The 22,593-nt window shown below is 30.9% G+C and overlaps 1 protein-coding gene across 1 annotated transcript in view; it reads right to left on the bottom strand.

Annotated features, from left to right (window-relative positions):
• Positions 1-22,593, bottom strand: part of Smp_180810 (putative kunitz-type protease inhibitor) — a gene marked incomplete at both ends in the record, with an annotated part of 56,072 nt that overhangs the window by 21,061 nt on the left and 12,418 nt on the right. The window contains 9 exons of the mRNA XM_018794215.1: positions 3,389-3,616; positions 5,522-5,839; positions 6,863-7,069; positions 8,023-8,274; positions 8,910-9,146; positions 10,850-11,233; positions 13,596-13,934; positions 15,086-15,310; positions 17,132-17,317. Coding sequence (XP_018648650.1) covers positions 3,389-3,616; positions 5,522-5,839; positions 6,863-7,069; positions 8,023-8,274; positions 8,910-9,146; positions 10,850-11,233; positions 13,596-13,934; positions 15,086-15,310; positions 17,132-17,317 — 2,376 coding nt within the window. The remainder of the gene's footprint in view (positions 1-3,388; positions 3,617-5,521; positions 5,840-6,862; positions 7,070-8,022; positions 8,275-8,909; positions 9,147-10,849; positions 11,234-13,595; positions 13,935-15,085; positions 15,311-17,131; positions 17,318-22,593) is intronic.

Genomic DNA, 22,593 nt, shown 5'->3' with positions numbered 1-22,593 from the left:
CTAGTACTTTAAGTATCTAAACTCTACCTCTCTCTATCAGAATGCGAATGACTTGTTCAGCTTCAGAGTGATCAATCATCTATAATTATCATATTGCTCAGAGATGTTAGATATTCGCCAAGTTCTTTGTAACTCTTAAAATTAGGCAATGATGAAAGTTTTAAAATAATCTAGATTTGAATGTCACAAAGTTAATATTATTTTTCTTACAAGATATCAGTCAAAGTATTGTAAACGTAGAACGTACCTAACGGATATTTCGGATATTAACGGTGCGAAATAAAGTTGTAAAAACTGTATTATCTTGGATCAATCTAGTTGGATAGTTTACATTGTAAAGACATATAAAATTTGTATACTTAAGAAAATGATTTGTTAAGAAATAAATTGATAGTCGTACAATTTACTTTGTATTAAGGTATTTGTCCATAAGTATTTCCCTACATATTTTTTATATCAGTTATAATCCAACTGACAGTAGAACAATTAGGAATTAGATGAAGTTACTTTTTGAAACAATTATCAAAAGATCTAAATTAGAAGCTTTTTTTCCCAATTATACAGGATTAACATGTGATAGAATTACAAAAAAATCTATCGAGTTAATGAAGATTAACAGTACGCTATTGTAAAAGTGCATCATTATAACAAATGACTGATTGAATGAAAAAAAACACACATCGAGTTACAACTTTTTCGATCTACAACATTTGTTTAAGTTTGTTCTGGTACGAGTTAAAATAAATTGATTTCATATTCATATTTATTAAAATAGACTTCTTTACATGGTACCTGATAATCTGAAATCTATCAACTAGGTTATCAACAACTATTGAATTTATTTAAATGGGATCTAGTTCATTATTTCCTAGAGTGCGAGTCGTGAATGTGCACTACTGATGAGTTTCATACTAGGATGAAACGGCTATCCAGTGTTTCAAAGTTTTCAGCGATGATCTAGCTCAGATCAGTTCGTGATTTCAACAGTGGAAATACTACAATCTCCACAAATCCCTTGTACGAATAACATTGTTTTGTGTGTTATAAAATTATAAACATTGATCCGTGTTAATTAAAACAACTATTTGATATTAAACTATGATGAAAACAACTGAAAAGTTGTAGTACCCCGCCCGACAAAAGAAACAAAACAGTAGCTTTTAACTGTAAAATATTCCACGATGTTTTAAGGCGGCATAATGTGAGTATTATACGAAGATGTTTATTGTGAAAGATCCATATTCAAAATTTACCATACTTAGATGAAAAGGAAGAAACATAATTAAATACACACCATTCAGTTCCATTATTTTAAAATAATTCTAAAACAGTCACCAATAAATGAATTAAAGTATCTCAGATATTACTTGAAATCCAAATCACTAACTGTCAATCATTCATAGTAGAACTATTGACTTCTACTATCAAAAAACTTGATTTAATCAGTTTAAAAGAATGTCGGAAACTTAAGTACCACATTATAAAACTGGTATTCGCTAATTAATTTATTTACGTTCTCATTTGTGAATGTTGAAATGAATGATTTATTATATTACACTGTTTATATAATACATGTTTATCTTGTTACAATACAAACTAATTTCTTCCTAGTAAATATAATCAGTCCATTACTACGTTTAAAGAGGTATTTTAACTACTTGATATTAAAGCAATTAGTCCCTTTGATAAATTTCGATAATGTAATAAGAAGACGAAGATTATCAGAACTATGTGATATATTAGCGCAATACATTTCGAACAATCTGATCACACATATACTTGTTAAGAACATTTATATATAAAAATAAAAGGTCAACTAGACTGGTAATAAAGTTAAGAAATAGACAAGGATAATAATGATAAAATAATGTGAAAACAACTTGACACCTAATCACTCTGGATAATAAGCATTTATTACCAGGGTAGGTTTAAGTACCTTTCGCTTCAAACTCCATCGCGTTATCCATTAATTAATTAACTATTCTTATAAAATATATATTTACAGTTCATTCAAATTAATAGAATTGACTTATTAAATATCTGTACAATTACAATCAATACATGAAATGCAATTGGAACGTTTATCATTTCAGATCAAATATATTAAGTATATAGTACGAACTTAAGATAACCGTCATTACACATAAATTTATTGTTTCGATTTTGGTATAGGGAGAATTAATGCAAAACATTAATGTAATCATCATTCTTTTATTTATCATCATAATGTAACCAAGTTTCTTGACAAAGTAACCCATAGCAAGATTCTAGTAACGATGTACATAGTATTAATAATAGTAATAGATGGAAGAAGAAGGAAAGGTAATAATAAGTTTTTTTCAAACAGATAGTCATAAACCAAAAGGATTGTGAAAGTAATTTCTTATTTATTAATTATCCTTTAGAAACTATTAATATTTCTGATTCACTATGAAATTAGTAGCTTTATTGACGTTAACTAAAAAAAACTAAACAAACTTAGAAACCGAGATGAAAAAGTATCACGTAATGGATAAATTTACATATGGATGTGGGTGTGAATGACCCTAAGGAAAATCTAACCGAGAACATCAATATTAAAAGGCAAGTATAAATCCAGTACGTTATGTCTTAAAATTTGGTTGGGTTTTTATATAATTCAATCACCATGGAAGGTCATTAGTGAATCTCTGCCTTATTTGTAATTTGATCGTTCCCTGAAGTTAAGACCTTCTAGAAAATTTCGAGGTATCGATTTCTATGCCACTCATTGTTGAAAACATGATTCTTAAGTTGAAAAATAAGTAGAGAGTAATTGTTTGCAGATAGTTTCCAACACTTAGCAATATCAAATAATAAACCATTGAAGAACGAGGTATACCGTAAATCCGTTTAGTTTATGCGTTAGCTTTGACAAACGCCTATAACTCTTACTTTTAAGAAATGTTTGAATGGGAACATTAACCTTGGTTGAAGTAAACTACTTTCGGTGAAATTGTGATATATGAAGACAGTATGGGGTACATTTTTCTGTCAAAAGTGATTCAAAAGCAAGCCATAAAATTAATTACTGCTTGTTCCAAAGCTTCCAACGAGATCATTTCTAGACACTAGCAACGTTCAGCAAATTCATAAAAAACTAATATAGAACTACTTTTTGCAGCCATTTCTTTAGAAAAGTTACATTAATTCTTTGTTTCATGTAGCTATCAGTTTACTTATACGATTACAGTTCATGTTTTGCTAAAGCGCAGTCTATTTGTCAACGCCTAATTGGAAGGCAATTGCTCAGTTATAAGCATCTTTAAAATAATAATAAAATTGATTTATATTATCATAGATGAATTTGATTGTTTTTCTTATGGAAATCGTTAATAAACAAAACAAATGAATATATTTTGTAACTCACTTGGATTTTTCAAACGATTCTCGCACACTATTTGACATTTTTCTAATGTATCAAAATGATTTCCACGTGCACCACAACCGGTATATGTATAAGGTTGACATTGACCCAAACGACGATCATAATAATAACGAGTTAATGGTACATACGGGTATTCACTTGTTGTTTGATATTGACCACCAGATAGTGAACATGTACCATAACTATGACTATCCAAACAAATATCCCAAGCTAAATATGGATACATAAAGAATAAACGTAATTAACTGTTTAACAGTTCTGACAATTCAGTATGCTAGTTTGCACTGAAAGATATGAGGCACCATTGAATAGAAGTCTGATAAGGATATATTTATTCGAAACTTTACATAAAAGTTAAAGAGTATATTATAATTTAAATGATATTGTTAATATCTGTTCACTCTATTAAAAGTTTCCTTGGATTCCACTGCTAGCCACTATCCATCTCTGCCTACCATGCTTGTGAATTAAGGCTATATCAAGGCAATACGCCCAGTATGCACATATGGCCAATAAGAAACTGACCAGTTGCAGTCCTAAACATCAATGGGAAGATTCAAACAAACAATACTAAGTGAATTATGTGTGGTATAGATAAAATAAAACGTCTATTAGTATAAATATTCTGTTTAACTAAGTGATAGAGTTCTACGGAACAAAATTAAGTCACATAATGTACTCGTGTTTCTTCAGTGTATAAATTTAGACACTATAATCCTTTATCATAAATAGAATGATCAATAATACAAAACAATCTAGGTAGATATCATGTGATACTATCACTGGAACATAAATGATACCGATTAATGACCTAAACGTAAGTAAAATTATGCCAGTCATTTCTCAGTTATTTTAAAGAGATTTGTATTAAAAGCCAAGATATCTAGATCTGAGGTTACATTCAAGAGTCTGTATGTACTTAGTATGTAAACCATTTATTGCAATGATCTCTCTGACACTTAAACCAGCATTTGTGTGTTGAACACTTATTCTGACTTTCTTCTAACTCCCTACACTCCTAGTTATAAGCAATTTTGTTGTCGGAGGTTGAGAGGTTTTACGACAACTAGTTGGTTGATGAGTAAGTTTTGAAACAAAAAGTTCAAGGTCGTTGAAAAAAATATTGAAATTTATAACATGACTTCATCGCACAGTTACAATGGTTTTAGCTAGAAGTAGTTAAAGTGTATTCAGTTGAAACATGCCTGTTTCCAGTCCCACACTTTCTCATTGCCTCAGGATTGAAGCGAATGGTACTGGGTTCGAGTCAGGGAGTAAACATCAATTCTAGGGTGCCGGTATATCCAACTGACGAGTCCCACATAAGACGAGACGTACGTCCTGGATTCCACTGCTAGCGACCACCCATCTATGCTTATGAAGATGCATGTGTTTCTTATTCTATCAAGCAAATCTTGCTGGGATTAGATTCATGTAAGAAATGGGAGTTAAGCTTATTTGTGTTTACTGTTCAACAACCTTTGTAATCACAGAGTTATAAAAAGTCAGGTTATTGATGAGGAATGTGGCCCAAGATGATGAATAGAGTTATAATCATTCAAAATTTTAAAATGAATTTTGCAAAACCACATGATCACAACAGTCAGATTTAAAACCTCATTAAATTTTTCTTTAATTTTTTAACAGGCACTGTCCCGATATGAACTGATGTATTCTGGCGAATATTTTCAAGGGGTCCTTCTAAAGGACAAGAAGAGTTGAATTAATTGATTCAGAGTTTCGGTATTATTTGATTCTCTTATCATCAGTGAATATGATCATCATCATATTGGTAGGTAAATATGATACAAATAAATCAAAATAGAACAAGAAATAATCACCCTTCTTCTGAATCCAAATGTGCAGACAGATACTTTAAATGTTTGATAATATTATCTCTAAGGAAGTAGTTTTTTAAATTCAATAGACTGCATGGTTTGGAACCATCATATGGTATGAATTTCTTATTTTATTTTCAATTTATCTTATAGTATCCAAAACAATAATCTCGTGATTTTATTGACCTTTGCGTTTTAGTTTCCAAGTAATATCACAATGATTAAGAAACCTACTTAGAAAAATTTAGAAAACATGAAATTTCATAAAATAACTTACGATAACGATCTGTATGATGTTGTGTAATTTGTTTCATCTTCTCAAATACCTGTGCACTTAACGGTGGAGATTCATCATAACCAACTAGTGTTTCTTCCATTGAATTTTCTTGTGGTTTCGTATGATTTGATGTGCTTAAAATATGTGTTGAAAATTGAGAACATGCTAGTTCACATTCTTTTCGCAAAAGAAATCGATTAAAGTTGCCTAAACAACCCCCATATAAAAATACTCGACATTTTGATGTACTACTGTCATAAAAATAACGAGTTTGAAAACTTGTACAGGGACCAGGATCTTTTGGAAGTTGACAAACTTCTACATAAATAAAGATAATATGACAATTACATGTACCTATTTCTTTAAAAAACCTTAAATTATATATGTAGATTTATGAATGTTGTACTTCGTCTTTGAAAGTTATTATCTTATTACTTGTAGTAGTGGAGTCATCATGATTATCAAAAATAACATTAAAATATGAAAATATTATGAACCGAGAAATGACTTACTTGGGAACTATAAACATCCTAAATTCACTGAAATCATGATCATGTTTTGATCATATTTCACGAAAATCAATAGACTTTATATTTGTGAGTTCAGGGGATCTTGTAACATTCAGTTTTGATAAGTCTTTTTTCTTAGTATGTTGAATAATTTTGGTTAATATTCAGAATTAAGATTTTGTTTTTAATGTTGTAAGATTCTGGCTTCTTGTGACTGGATTAATTTTCTAGTTAATTCAAGACTAGAGAGACTCCTGTAGAGTAACTCCTTCCAACTAACCTTAACATAACTATAAGGCTTAACACCCAGAGATATAGGGACTTCCCGTTTTACATTATTAGACACGATTAAAATCTATGATAAAAAGTGAGAAGTTATGTGACCTACAAGTGTGTTATATAACAACCTTAGTTTAAGAGTTGTCATAGTTCACTTATCCTAACAATTGACAAAGCTTTCATTTATTTTCAGGTACCAGAAACTTATGAACCGTGTATTCTGATTCATACAGATTTTATAGAGGAGTTAGTTTGTTTAACTTCATATAAGTTTATGTAGGGCAATGATAGCTGTGTTATTATCCAATAATTATATAGTATAATGAAGCTGAGACTCTTTTCCTACATGTTCATTAAAACTTTACTATAAATCTTCCTGTACCTACTAATGATACGTGTTTAACAAATATTGATCACTAAGCAAATCTAAAAGGATAAAGATTTGTGTTTTGCATTTATAGCCTATATTTCTGATGACTTAGTAAGATTTGAGTACTAAGACAACAGAAATTGCTGTACACTTCTGATTAACTTTATTTAAATATCCACTGACCTTCGAAACTAGATGCCATACAAGTAGTTTCACATTCACTTCTTGAAGCGAAATTATTTCCAGGTTGTTCAATTATTTGATCGGGATTTGTACATTCAGAAAAACGTACGCATTGATTAATTTCAGGTAGATATGACCAACGATAGGTTTTAACACTTTGATCTGTGCAGTTCCACAAGACATGAGTTTTCCGAGCAAAACAACGATCTTAAATAGGTAAGAAAATTTGAGAAAACAAAACTTAGGCAGCAATTTGTTATTCATTGCTATAATGAGAAATATCATAGTATTGCTTTATTTTTAGAAAATTTAAACTTATTTTTGTTTTAGTTAACTGTCCTTCATGTCTTTTGAATCCGAAGACTAAAACACAGGCTCAGAACTTTATTCTTGTGTTATTGTTGTCCACTAGATAGTATGAATTGTTTAGCTGGCTTCAGTTTCATACTCTAATTATGAATGCAACATATCATCTGCGTTACTTTTGCTCTTCGTCTTATGCATCAACACAAAATGCAAATATCAATCATATAAAGTGCTAACTCTAAAAATATGGATGTTGTGCCTAGTTCAGAATTGATTTAACTGCTCTCACTTAGTCCTTGTTAACTCAGATATCTATCGAGGTGATAATGGAAATCAGACAGCAATATCAGTAGGTTTTCAACAGAATATCCGAATGTATACTGATTCTACGAGATGCTATTGAATAATCTGTTCGTTTCAAAAATTTAATGCCTCGCCCTTAAATGTTTCAACATTTCACTTAAAGAAACTTCATTTTTCACACTAGAAAAAAAAAAGCATTTTTGGCTATTTTCTTTTTATGTTGTGCAATCTGTGAATAGCTTGAGAAAAAAAGCTTTTATTGAATCATTAGTGTCAGATCTGATCGTATAAATCGAAAAGTTACATCCTTTCATATTGAATTTCAGATAAACATATTTGATTTCGAATCAAAATAATGCTAAACAATACTTAAGAGAGTTAACAGGTAATTGCACTATTCTTTTGATGACATTTTTTAATTACTTATAGTTAGCCTACTTTAAATCAGACGAAGTAGAGTTGCTACTATATGGTTAGAAATTAGTGACCACTGATTAGTTTCTGGTTATTTTATGTGGTTTTCTATTAACACAACAATAAATAAAACTTACTTTGTAAATGTTTTTCATTTGGTGAAGATTTGACACATTCTCGTAAACAATCATAACCATTTGGAAAGTATTGTTCCATACTACAACCAGGTCGTTTTGTATTTAAATGAAAAGCTTTACATGTAGCACTAGACATACTAAAATGAAATGCAATGATATCTTTTTCACTTGATACATCCTGTTGATTACTACCACTTACTGATAGTGTGTAACATTTTTTGGTATGTGGGTTTGAATCGCAACGTTGATCCCCTAAATATTTAATTATATAGAACATAGCAAATAGAAATTATTCTAAATCGTTATAGAAAAATATTAAATACAAGTGTAATGTTAGTTAAATCTATACTAATGATGGAAAAGAAATATTTATTAACAAGTATATCAAGGAGTTGGAAGAGATACATTTTGATGTTTATGGCTTAGTCTAAACTTATGATGAGTTATCATTTGTGGCAACTGACTCTAAAATGACCCACTATCAGTCTTTTTTATTAAAATTGGTCTTAAATGTGCATCTAGTTGAAATATTCCCTTGATTCTTTTTAACATAAACTGGTTTTATAATAAACAGTCCCTCATATTGATCTGGACTGTTCACATGTTTGTCAGGATATAGTTACCGACATGAAATAATCCAATTTAAAATTGATCCTAATGATCTGAAAACATCTGCTTTTATTTTCGTCTAACAGTTATACCATTAGATCTTATTCTTGCTTTTTATTTGTTCCGTTAGCCTTATTTATTCAGATGAAGTAATAATGTTGGTATCACCGTTGCTTATAGTAATAGCAGTTTATTATACCGAAAATTAACTTATGAAATAATCATGTTCACAAATAAAATTAGACTGATTTTTGTACTAAAAATATAACGGAACTTACTATCAGGTCTGACAATTCTAGCTTTACATGCCGCCTGACAAGCTTGAGCATCGTCAAATGTATTTTCCGAAGCGCCACATCCACTATAACTGTATGCTTCACAATTACTAGTGTGAGCATTAAAAAACCATCTTTGGAAATTTAAAAAGTGGCATGTCTGATTACGTCGATGTTCTTCAGAGCAATTTAATGGTCGACAAAAGCCAAAAACAGGATGACGCCGACAGGGTTCAAGATCTAGATAATGTGAAAAATGGATTAGTTTTTATCAATACAGAGTAAAAATATTTACTTCTACCTGAAGTTTATGCTAATGATGTCGTTCAAAATAACGATGAAAGATTCACGACCAAACCATCCACATCAGAGAAAGAAACTCCTCTAAAATCATCCACCTGACATACAAATCATCACTGTGGAAAACATCATTTATTTATTCAAAAACACTTATTACAAACTGATAAATCCATCTTTTAGCCGCAACTTAGATGAAAATATTTACCGCTTGAGTTCTTTTATATTATTACACTGGTTAGTTCACTGTCATTCAGAAGATTTTAAGTAATTCTTAATAAAAACTAAATCAGACTTATGTTTAAACATGTACCCATGTTTCACTTACAATTATGTTAAAAAATGCTTCTGATTGTTGGAGATGTTGAATCCCTAGAACTCACTTTGTAAATGACTTATTTTTGTAATTTTATTTTGAAAATTTGAATTTCTTTGTTTTCGCTCCTTACAGCTTCGAAATATGCGAAAAATTTCCATAATACACAACAAAGTACTAGTTTGAGCATAGATTTAAAACAATTTTGTATAAATTTAAATGTTAACAGATTGCATTATACATTTATCTAATGTTTTATTAGTGAGTTTATATATAAACATTCAATTTAACAATCTATGGTTAGTTCAAGTTGTTATGATACTATTTAAAGGCAGCTAGATCACAGTGTAGGTTATGATGAAAAAGAAAATAAAACAAATTATATTAAATTCTTGTTGTTTAGTAATAATTTTCAACCTAGGCAGAGAGGTTTTTATCATATAAATTATCATCTGTTAGTTATTCTTTAAGGGCTTCAAGTGACTTTCTTTTTAAATTAATCTTTTAATGGACGAACAAATGATTTCAAAGTTTTGAATAATTATTCTGAATATAAAATATGTAGGCCAAACTGTTAAATTTAGCAACAACAACAACAAAAATGTTAACTGTAGAACATTTATAAATTAATTTTAATAGTTGAGATCATGAATCAATTGAAGCTAGATCACTATGGAAAACCTGGAAGCACTGGACGGCCGTTTCATCTTATTGTGGGACTCCTCTGCAGTACCCATCCACGATCCCGCCTCGCGAGATTCGAACACAACTATTAAAATTGCTATAATATCCATAAAACCCTTTTTGATATTAATTAACATATGCTCACTAGTGACTGGCTTCAAGAGGTATTTCCTGGTGATCTAGTGAGAAGTAGCGACCAGTGGAGTTCAACCGGGTCTGTTGTGAAATAGTAACTCACTGAAGAAAATGGTGGACGGTTGCTCAATTTCGCGGATTGATTGAAGTTAGACATTAACACCGTTGGATGCCGGCCTGCTCATTGGTCTAGATGTTAGGCGTTTGCGGGCGAGACTGGAGGTACTAAGTTCGGATCTCGTGAGGCGGATCCATGGAAGTGCACTGATGAGAAGTCCCATAATATTATGCCAAAAGTATAATTTTGAATAAAGACAATAACAATAAAATTACAATGGATGTTTTTTTCTTTTTGAGGGGATAACTTTCGTGTAATCAAGTAAATAGTTTTATCTAATTCGTATCTTATAGTATAGTCTATAGTCACCTAATGGCAATGCTGTACAAACGGATAAATGAATAATCATTTAAAACGTAATATTATTAAGAGTACAAACTGATTAACACCTACCAATATTCATTAAGGTTAGCTTTGTCATCTTTTTGACCAAATTATTATGTATAGTTTTGTTTGATTCAGTGATTACTATTGTTGACTGATTATTGTCTTTATTTCGAATTGGTTCACTTCGTGTCGTTACATTATTCAGTCCTTCCACAGGATCAATATTAATTTGTAGCTCAACTTTTGTATTAAATTGACATGTTAATTCACATGCAGCTTGAGTTGGAAATCGATTACTATTTCCACCACATCCAGAGTAATTGAACTGTTTACAACCACCAATCAAGTAATGATCTTGTCCATCCATATTCATCACCCAATTAGGATCATAATACCACATAGTTTTGTATCCAGTACATTCACCAAATGAAGGTTTCAATTTACAAATAGCTATTAAATAAAAAGAAACTTAGTTTTATTTTTTATTTCTTCAGTTTTTCCTTGAAATAATCATCATTGAAAAAGTTAAATTAACTAAAATTTATTAAAACATGAGCCTCACACACGTAACCGTAAGTTTTTTTTTAATAAATGCACTATAAACAAATAGATATGACATTATATAGTAAGAATATATTTGTAAAATCTCAGCGAATGAATTTAAAGTAAATCCAGCGGTTCACCTGGCAATCTAGTCCAATCTTTTTCAAGGATATATTTCCTTACATCAACTTGGCGCCCAAATACTGTGAAACTATTCGCTCTAATTTAGGCGAAAGTTCTTATAAATAGATATGACATTTTAAAACTTTCATGTATTGTACTTTCAAATTAAATCATACTTTTAATTTAAGACATGCAAAATATCAAGTTCATAATATGAAACGAAAGAAATAATTGAAGGTTGGAGAAAAAATCCACAAAGCACATTTGATATATTCCCTATTGTTGTTAACAAATGCTGCAATCTATACATTATGTAATAGTCTTTCAAACAATACGTAATCACATCTACGTTTTTACATGAATGAACATATAAAGTTGATAATATGATTAACTTCAACTTTCCTATAACCTTTTATCTCACTAATAAAATGTGACACATATATCACGCTATGCAATAAATACTGCTGAAATCAAATGGCTCATAATCATTATCATAGGAGAGCTGTATAACAGAAATCTTATCACAATTTTATTGTTTTATAATTTGTTTTTTCACTCAGATTGATAACTGTAAACTGTTATATCCTGGTGAAGACATGAGTACGGGTAACTTCCGAGACCTATTATTATCCTATATATATTCTTATTGTTTAACTATTGAGTAATTAGATTGTGTATATCTATATTCATCTTATTATAAGGTTCATTTTGACCTGTGGATTATTATTATTCGAAATACTGTTCCTAAATTATATTCAGTTTATTGATTACTGTCTCCCACATTCACAGCCACATTTGGCTTGATCTTGTACAAACATTATTTTCTATTTTATGGCGTGATGCGGTCTGTCTGTCTGTCTAGTATATAAACCGAGTATGCTTGGGATAAATGAATCGCATGGCAGAAGCTGTAATTGGTGTTCTGGACTCAATTGAAAGGGCTAGGCGGACAAAGGACCAATAAGGACGCTAAAGTGCTCATACTGGTCGGACGCCACTGATTTGGCAAAGTGTTAAGATTGGAAAAGTTGTATTTCTATTGGTGGATAATTTACGTGATAAAAGCCAGACATAAATTCATAACGAATTGGCATACGGCCTATTTTTTATAAAGTCATAACAAATCGGCGACGGCCTTTTATAAAGTCACAACATAAACTTTGGAACTGCTTCACAGTTTTAGTCAATACTTAACAAATTAGACATTTTTCGAATATAAATATTGTTAGTACGATACTAACAAACTGTTCTCTTTTATTTACAACAAACACATTCATTTTCCTATTTAAACTACGTGCAATGATATGTTCTCTAATAGTAATGAGTTATTCATTAACAATATATCAAGGAGTTTATCAAGATAACAGATTCTTCATTTATTATTCATTAGTTTCCTAACCAATATTAAGTGAAGAATCTGTGATCATAAAAAGCTCCTTGATACATTGTTAATCAGTCTCATTAGTAGTAGGTAACCTTTAATTAAATATTTATTGGTTTTTAACTAAACTCTTCATGAAGCTTTTCTAGGTTTACTGCTGGAGCCAAGCCCGACCAAAAGAAAAATTCTGGAGGATGAGTTAGTAATTCCATCCCGTAGAAAAGAACTTTGCTAAAAAGATCCCAAGACAGTTCTGTTCTGTGGAGTTACAAAGTGTACAACTGGTGAAACTATCACCAAATGGGTATAGGTATTTACAAACTGCTATCTATGCAAGATACTCTTGATATGTTGTCCTGGCACCATCGGCAATAACCTACTATGGCAGAGAATAAATCAACTTTCGGCTGAGTAGGGAATTGGGAAAAGACGCTGAGGGTGGATAGGTCGCACTTTTTAACAGTCATCAAACTCCATCACGAGGCAAGCCTTAACTTCGGATGCTCAAAACAAAACGAAAAGAGGTAGATCAAAAAACACTTTACACTGGGAATTGGGTACAGACATCAGAAAAATGAATGGTTATTGGCAACATATGGGAACGAGATCACAGTACAGAGAAGGTTAGAAATGGCCGTTCGGTGGCTTATGCTTTACAAAGGGTATCAGTAAGTAAATTTTCGAACCAAGAGACACATAATTAAATGAAATTACAACAAACCTTCATATCGACTTCAATCTACAAAATGGTATTGGTTTACTTACCTGATATATCGGGTTTTGTAGCCCCACAAAATTGTTCACAATCAGCTCGTGTTAAAAAGTTATTTGAAGATCCACCACAATGGGAGTATGCAAATTCCTGACACTGATTTGTTTCAACATCAAGATACCAACGTGATTCATGCTGACCGACATTCGCACACTCTGGTTCAATGCGCATAGCGTCAATATAGGTGAGATTGTCAAATAGAATAGGTTCAGACTTTTCTTTAGAATAAAATTGACCATCATAGCTAATTTCACTCCATGTATCCATTTCTATTCTTGACCATTGTGGAAATAACTGGGTTGTTGGCGCTACTTGACAAAGCTGACTAGCCACTAAAAACAAATTAAGATCAGAATAAACATAAAAATATGAACTGTCTGATTTCAAATCCGTTGTTTAAAGGTTGAGCACTTGTTGACGTGATCAAAAGTGCTCTCTAATAAGAAATATTAAACTAGAAGAAAATAGAGATTTAATGCTTTCTTAGTTATCGATGGTTCCCTAGTCGATGTAAGTTCATGACAAGAGCTGTGTCCAAAATAGTATCTACTCGGGTTAGCTTCATGACCCATTGAAGAGATACTGCACAATGATTAGCAAGAAGGATGCTAAATAAAATGTTAATTAATAAGATTTGAGCCAAACTATGTCGACGGAAAACTTCTTAGTAGATCAAGTGTTAAATTTCTGCTCAAGAAGTGTGTTGATAAAGAATAAGTTGAATATAACCACTGAGAAAACTGATCCATTCTATTTGAACATAATCTTACTAAAATTTCTCTCAAACAAATAAATATGATACAAGTCTTCATTTTCGAGGGAATTTATCGGTCGCTTGACCATCTTACAACTTAGCATGATAGATACACCTAAATATTTGACGCGTTATATATGAATAATCAACTATGACTGAAAACTTCCCCTTAAAAGTAGGTAACTTTACACCGAATAGTGAACCTCTGAAGAATCCATTTATAAATGATAATTGAATATACTATTATTTTCTAACAAGCATATTAGGACTTAATTCAGTTTTCAAAATTACTGAGTAAAACAAAGTGAACTATGATATGATTGTTAAGAAACACTATATATTTCTTTGATGATTATGATTATTACCCTGAAGAAGTCCAGACAAGTTAGCTGGACGAAACGTTGGAATTATTTAAATTCCAATCGCTGAGATTATTTCAAATATAATTTTTCACATATTATGACTTCTCTATACTCGGCGCCAAATTTTTGTCAAGCTATTCGTTCTAATATTGACGAATATTTGTATAAAGTGAACTAAGAGTTCAAGATACCATTATATCACGAAGCTTGAGCTCTTTAAGACTTACATTATTATCATAATAATCTTTTTTATAAGTTATACGTTTGCGTTATAACTTTAGAACTACAATAATTGCAATGATGCTTTATTCATCTACAAAATGTTTTGCACAAAATTTTAAATATAAATTAATTGTTATCAACTTACCAAGTAAAATTTTGTATGCAATCAAATTTCCACAAGTATTTTCACATTCTGTTATAGATGTAAAACGATTCGCACTGCCTCCACATCCATAATAGGTAAACCAGCGACACTTTCCAGAGACTTTATCGAAATAAACCATTAGAATTGGTCGTATAGTCTTTTCTGTATTCACAGCGGAACAACGAAAATGACCTGCTTGGGGTGGAGCTAGACATCGAGCAGTACCTGTATCATTAAGGAAATACTTTCAGAATAATTATTTATTATAGCCTCTTATATAATGACTAGAAGTCTAAAATATGTATGTCAGATATATATTGGGACGAAATTAATCACGAAATACTAAACACAGTATATCGTTCTTAGTCATTGTATGCATTGTGGTGGATGCAGCTTTTACCTTGTTAAATGTAAATTTTATGACCAGATACTATAAAATCCAATCTAAAGATAATTCCGAATACCTAGTAGTAAACATGAGGCGAATCTAAAAACACAAGTAAACCTACATCATCTTACCTAGTTCTTTTATTCGAACAACGTAAAAAGTTTTAACTATACTACTACAGATAGGTTTCGTTGTAAGCTAACTTGGTCCATCACTTGTTTTTTCTGATTTCGAACCTACCTATATTTATGTACCCAACAAACCACATGGGATTAGATCAAGTTACTTTCAATCTTATGGCATGCACTATATTGTTCAGCCATTTCTAGAGAATACTTGACTAAATAATTACGATATTCTGATTAGTACCTGTGTTCCATAGTCTCGGTGAAGAGCCATAACCTGTCGAATTAGCAACATTGTGAGTGGGGAAGTTACCCATACATGAGACTTGATAGTGGTTATTTATTGTCTTGAACCGGCTGTAGTTTAAAGATGATCGCTATCAAATTTCAGCTCATTTGTCAACTGAAGTCAATTTCAAAATCCGAAGGTCTTGATTTCAATTCAGTGTCAGAACGTAATTATTCACTGATGATGAGTTCGAATTCAGGATGAAACAACTGTTCAATAAGCATTCGACCCAATGCTTCAGCTGGGAATCATCATGGTTTGCGTTCAATTCTAAGTTAGTACAATAAGGCAGACAGTAATAACCAACTTAAAGTTCATAAAAATAAAGCATCATACTGACATTCAAAAACCAAATTGATTCAACTGTACATAATTGTTGAGTTCCAACTGTGCCTACACAAAATTAACTGATATAATGTAACAAGAAAAAAAATACCTGGATTACATAGGTTATTATTAAATGATAATTTGCCTAATATAACGATTACTACAGAAATAACCTTTGTATATAAACATAAAATAAGCATAAGAGACAGGAAATAGAAAGTTCATAATTAAAATGAAATAAATACTTTTCATCTTAAACTTGTTAGCAGAACATGATGACGAAAACACTCGTGAAGAAAATACAGTTGTTCTGGAGTGGAAGCCTGTCTTTTGGCGAAATTCTATCATTTTTGAACAATGAGAGGCGTGCTACGCTCATATGATTTTGAAATGATAGAGAAAATGTTTACCCGGAGATTAAGAAAACAAGAGGTCTAACAAAGACAAAATATCATATGATAATAAATATGAGACTTTCTGATAACTAAACAACTTACGGTAACTCTGTGATACCAGACAGTCTTCTACTTAACTTCTACTTGACATTTGTGCTCATACTGTCGTTCAGAAGAACGATGAAAGCTCTATGACCAAACCATTCAGCCTAGAGAACAAAACTTCACCAAAACTTGTCATCTTAATTGCTTTTATTTCAATAATGGTAATTATTATCATCCCTAGGTTATCCTTCATTATATTAATCACATCTGTTTATTGATGATAAAATCCAGTCGATATAAATTATTATGTCTATTAAATATTCAAACGAACTATATCTTTGAAAATCTATGAATCCCTATTCTTTTTTAATAAATAACTGTATCTTTATAGCTGTAATTTCTGAGACATTTTATCTGGTATATTTGCATCTGTTCCATGTTGTCATGGAAAGGAAAACTAAACAAAACAAATAATACCTCTCCAGTATTCACATGTTTCAATGCATTCATTTTTAGTTTTGAAATAATTATCATTTATGATACAATCAGATGTATATTGACACTGCATTTCAGTTGGATTGTAATACCAACCACCTTGATGTTTTAAATCCATATCTGTTAGTTTATTACATATTTTTATTTTTGGATATTGATAACATTTTTCTGTAAACAAAGAAAATAATTAACAATGTAACAATAGAATTCAATAGTGTGGAAACAAATGACAATAGTCCAAACAAGTTTTTAATCAAAAACATTTATACTACTACATATTGGACAAGTAGGTCAAGATTTATAACTCATTTAGTTAATGGTAATTAACCTGCAGTTGGCATTTGTGAATCTATGCTTTTCAGGGTAATCTGAGTCTTATAACTGTAATCGCTAGTAAAAAAAACTAAAGCTTGACAGGTTGTTTATTATTTATTAAGTCCATTAACAACTGGAAGAATATTTCGACAATGCATACGGGCGGCCTGCTTAAACATCTGGGCTACCTGTTCCTGTCATCTATATATTTCAACAAGTTATCTAATATTGTTTGTTTTAATACATCATTATGGCTATTAAGCACACAACCTATTCCGGTGCGTTTCTGAAAACTGTACAACCTTTCGCTGTAAAGGTTACAAAAGACCTAATCAGAGATGTCGTGTTTGCTGGGAACATGCAGCAAAAAAAATATACATTATTCATATGTCGATTGACTGAACTGCTGACATCCAACTGGCGATCACTGAATGTTTATCATCAGGAGCAACGAAGAAATAAGAAACGTAAACATGTTGAAATACTTTATGCTGAGAATTCGATTTTGTACCAAATAATATAATATTGAATAAAGCTAATAATAATAATAATAATAATAATAATAATAAGACTGAATGTAATTACTTTTAAATAGTCTACAGTAACTTAATACCTTTAAACAAGAGAATTTATTCTCTGTGTAGCTTATAAATCTCATTAGATCGTATGGAGATTGTGACAAACAAACTTGTGACTTAATTACTAGTGTACAATCAGTATTTTTAGTTTATCAATAAGAAATCGTAAGATTAACTCAGTAACAGAAAACAATCTCGTCCAACTGGATCTAAACGGGATGCATTGTATGAAAGCTGAATTTACTAATTTGTTTCTCAGGTCAAACTGATTAGAACCTGTTTAAACTGACACGATGAGAAAGAATTAAGTTTGATAACTAGCTCTTAACTCCACTGACGAACGTGAGACCAACAAAACTCATATCCACCAATCGCTTATTTACAAATGTTTATCTAACTGCGCCTGTTTTTTGTCTAACGTCTTGTGTTAAGTCAAGTAATTTTGTTGGAAGACTATTGGCTAGTTTTCTTGACTTTTAATCTCAATTTACTCAATGAATTGAGTTGATAATTCGAATAAGTGAACAGTTGTTTGTTGGGCACATCATATCATTGTGTATTATCAATCGACCAGCATTCAGTTTGTTTATTTTCACAGTCTAACACTTCATCGGCATAATGCTTTCAGAACTATCCTTCATAACACGAATCAATGAAACTCAGCTCCGTTTACATTTATTGTCATGCAAAAATCCATGGACTGTTTTTAATTTATTTTTAAAGTTGAAAGATTTTAATATTTATAGTTATTCAAGTATACTATAGGGAAAAATGCTTCAAATGCTTTCGATTAATATTTAATAGGTTAAAGTATTCAACAATCAATTTTAAATCGGATCTATGCATACTATAACTTATGAATAGAATACTCCTATGTGTTATGTATGCAACGTTCTAAAGAAAGGTGATACTTTAATTACAGTTTATAAATCCATGTTACCAATAAATCCAAATACACATAAAACATTTACTCTCCGACAATTTTAATTTACTTCCGAAAGGTTTCAACACTCATAAAGAAAGATTGACAGCAGAAGCGCTGTATATATGGGTGAATAAGAACAGCCTAAACAGAAAGAATGGTATTCAACTAGCAACCATTTGGTAAATATTCTTCAACAAGTAATTTGACCTTTTCTTTATTCAACCTATTTATTTATTTCACATGAATCGTTATTATGACTGAAATCAATATGAGTTAGGTTTAGCATTACAATTATGTACTTGATGTTTCTCAATTTTATTTGCAATTCAATGATTCAGAAACAATTTTTCAACCTTTAATTTGCACTTTTATTCTTATTTTTACTTCACATAGAAACATATCAACACCGAATATCATTCATTAATAACTCATTCTTACACATACATACACACACACAATTCATCCAGTCTCCTTTTATTTCACATCGTTGAACTTTTCACTTAATTCTCATTCAACTGACTCATGTTATCCTGTTTACATAAATTCAACATCCAAATATGATTGGTTTAACGTAGTATAGATTTTGATATGATCGTTTAAAAAAGCACTGTATATTTCTTTGATGATTTTGATCTTCATTATTACCCTGAAGAAGTCCAGACAAGTTAGCTGGACGAAAAGTTGGAATTATTTAAATTTCAATCGCTGGAACTATTTCAAATATAATTTTTTACATATAATGACTTCTCTATACTCGGAGCCCAATTTTTGTTATGCTATTCGTCCTAACCTTGACGAATATTCGTATAAATTTTAATTTATCTTTGGTCAAACAACTGAATAAGTAACTCGAGTTTCCTTAATTATTCTTAACAAATTCGGGTATCCATTTTAAGCTCACTATATAACTAGTGAGTAGGCAAAGTTTAGAATAAAATTCTTCATTATATATATATATATATATATATATAACGCTTCGTCAATGTCTACATCACTCCAGTAATATTACAAGATAAGTAGACATTAAGCACAATAACTTAATGATGAATATGATTACAATCATAAACAAACCCAATGCAAAATGTACAAACTGAATATCTCAGTCATAATGTTTACCTCTTACTAACTTTATGACTCTTATTTTAAAAATAAAATAAATCACACACTTTATTCATTGTTATTCTTATTATATTCATAGTTTAATGCAATGATATTTTTGGTTAAGAACTTTTAGGAACATTTTAACTTGTTTATAAAGATTATCATATTGATTATTACCATAATTATTACTGTTATTGAATATTACCATTAAATGAATATGAACAGATACAGTCCATTGTATGTCTATGGATATCTAGATACTTGGATACAATGTTGTATGGTTAGATAGATAGATATAAAATGGTAATTAGAATTCATATGGAAAATAATACATTTTAATTGTTTATAAAATAATCTAATTTTAAATTCAAATTAATTGAGCTAAATATTACTTAACAATTAGATATATCGAGTATGTGAGAGATTTTAAGAATTAACAAATTAAGAAGCCTAGGATGATAATAGATCCTAGAAACATGGACTAATGAAAATGTACTGTGAAGGTGATGTTAACAAGAAAATTTATGACACTCAGTTAAATATGAGGTCTACGAACAACATTTAAGTTTCATCTTTATGATTGGTCACTTAGAACTTACTGGTTGTTTCTACGCTAAATATAAAAAGTCCTCTATAGAGTAAGTTATATTTAACGCATAATTAGACAGTGTATTAGTGATATAGAGCTTAGTTTCTGTTTTTTTTAAACTGAACATTTTGTTGACACAAATACATTGTATAACTGACAGACAACTGTAAATTAAGGTTTCGTTGATTGCGACAGCTAACACATTCTCACTTAAAAATGAAACTTATACTGTTTCATTTTGATGATAGTTTTGAGCTCAAGCATAGCCGATAAGAACTTTGGAAACAAAGATCTTAGCATATAAAGGTGTGTGACACTTTGAAGCGCTTCAGCAGTTTAGATATTTTCAAACTTTGGGGGAATGAAAATAGTTTATTTCTAGTTTTAGATTCTACTTGATACTATTTAACTGCTAATTTGTAGTCCATAAATAGGTATTTTTTCAACTATAGATGATATCTGATAAAAAAGCTTCATTTTTCCAACATCATCTCCGATTTTTTTTGACCTTATGACTTTATGCCTGTAACGTGGTAATAACAGCATATTTAAGTTATTGAGGTAATAATAGGAAGCCTTATTTTGGAGAACAAGACTTTATGACTATTAGATCGATTTTAGTAGAATTTGTATATAGCTGACGCGTAAACTCGTAATCGCTGTTACATTTCTTATTTAATTTTGTAACTAACCCTGTAATATCAGTGAAATGGCATACGTACATATATTTTGTATAAATAACAAATAGTAAGGCATTACAAGGTCATATAGATTGATGAAAATAGCCAACTTTGATTGTATATACGAATATTATATGAAGCTGATAAACCTACAAAATAAATGATAATAGTGTTCGTACACACGATTAGTTTTATTTAATTTAAAACAATTTATATGATGATTGATTTAACCTTTTTTTAATGATCATGAATTCAATTTAAATATTATTGGGATTTTCATTCGGTCAATCAATATATCAATAATTTCATTTTAATGATATGTAGATAACTGGAAAACACCGACGGTTAGCAACTCATAACATAATGATATGTAGTTACTGTCCCCAAATGCCCCGGTACGGCCAAGGGTAGAGAGTCCGCTCTCCCTCTCTAAATACTTTCACAGACCATGCGTATACAGCCACTGTCAGGGAAGTCCTACTCACTGCCTTCTCGTGGCATTACTGTTGTTTACGAAATTGAGAGGACGAAAAGCGAATGCCCGGAGCTTTAACCGGGTTGGTGGACACGAAGAGTCCACCTAGGGGAGTTGGAAAACTCTCATTCCAAACCAATTGTGCACATGGGCTCCAGTATCCTGAGGGAACAAATGGCGTATCAATCAATCGTTGGTCACCGGCTACCATGGGACTGCATCTCCTCACGATACTCCACTGCCTTGTGGATCAGACCTTAAGGTCGAAGGCTCGGGGTGTGGCCCCCTAAGAAAACCACCTGCTTCAGTTTGGGCACCCAGGTAGTATCACAACCCACACACAAATCGAATGAGATTTGTGTGGCGCATATATATCTGGTGCCCCTTTGTACCAATATTTATGTGTTTAAATAAATAATAAATAAATGTAGTTACTATAAAATACTGATATTTGATTCTTTATGAAATAAGATTTTTGTGAACACTAGTTATGCAAATTACGAACGTTTGTCTGTAGTTATGACTTGACTATGGTAAACTCTATTCGATTAATTCATCATGATGCCTTTGGCTACAAACTGTCTGTACAATAATAAATTTTAGCTTGAGAAACAGTTAAGTCAAATGATATTTGAGGTTTTTCTGTGGAAATTTTAAGTAATTTTTATATATAGTCGAAATCATGAGTCAATTGAAGCTAGACCACCGTGGAAAACCTGGATGCTCACTGCTGAGGAGTCCCGCAATAGGACGAAACGGCCGTCCAGTGCTTCCAGGTTTT

This window comes from Schistosoma mansoni, chromosome 1, assembly GCF_000237925.1.
Source record: "Schistosoma mansoni strain Puerto Rico chromosome 1, complete genome".
Classification (NCBI taxonomy): Eukaryota; Metazoa; Platyhelminthes; class Trematoda; order Strigeidida; family Schistosomatidae; genus Schistosoma; species Schistosoma mansoni.
Note: the sequence above shows the minus strand (reverse complement) of the source record. Positions and strands in the feature narration are given on the sequence as shown.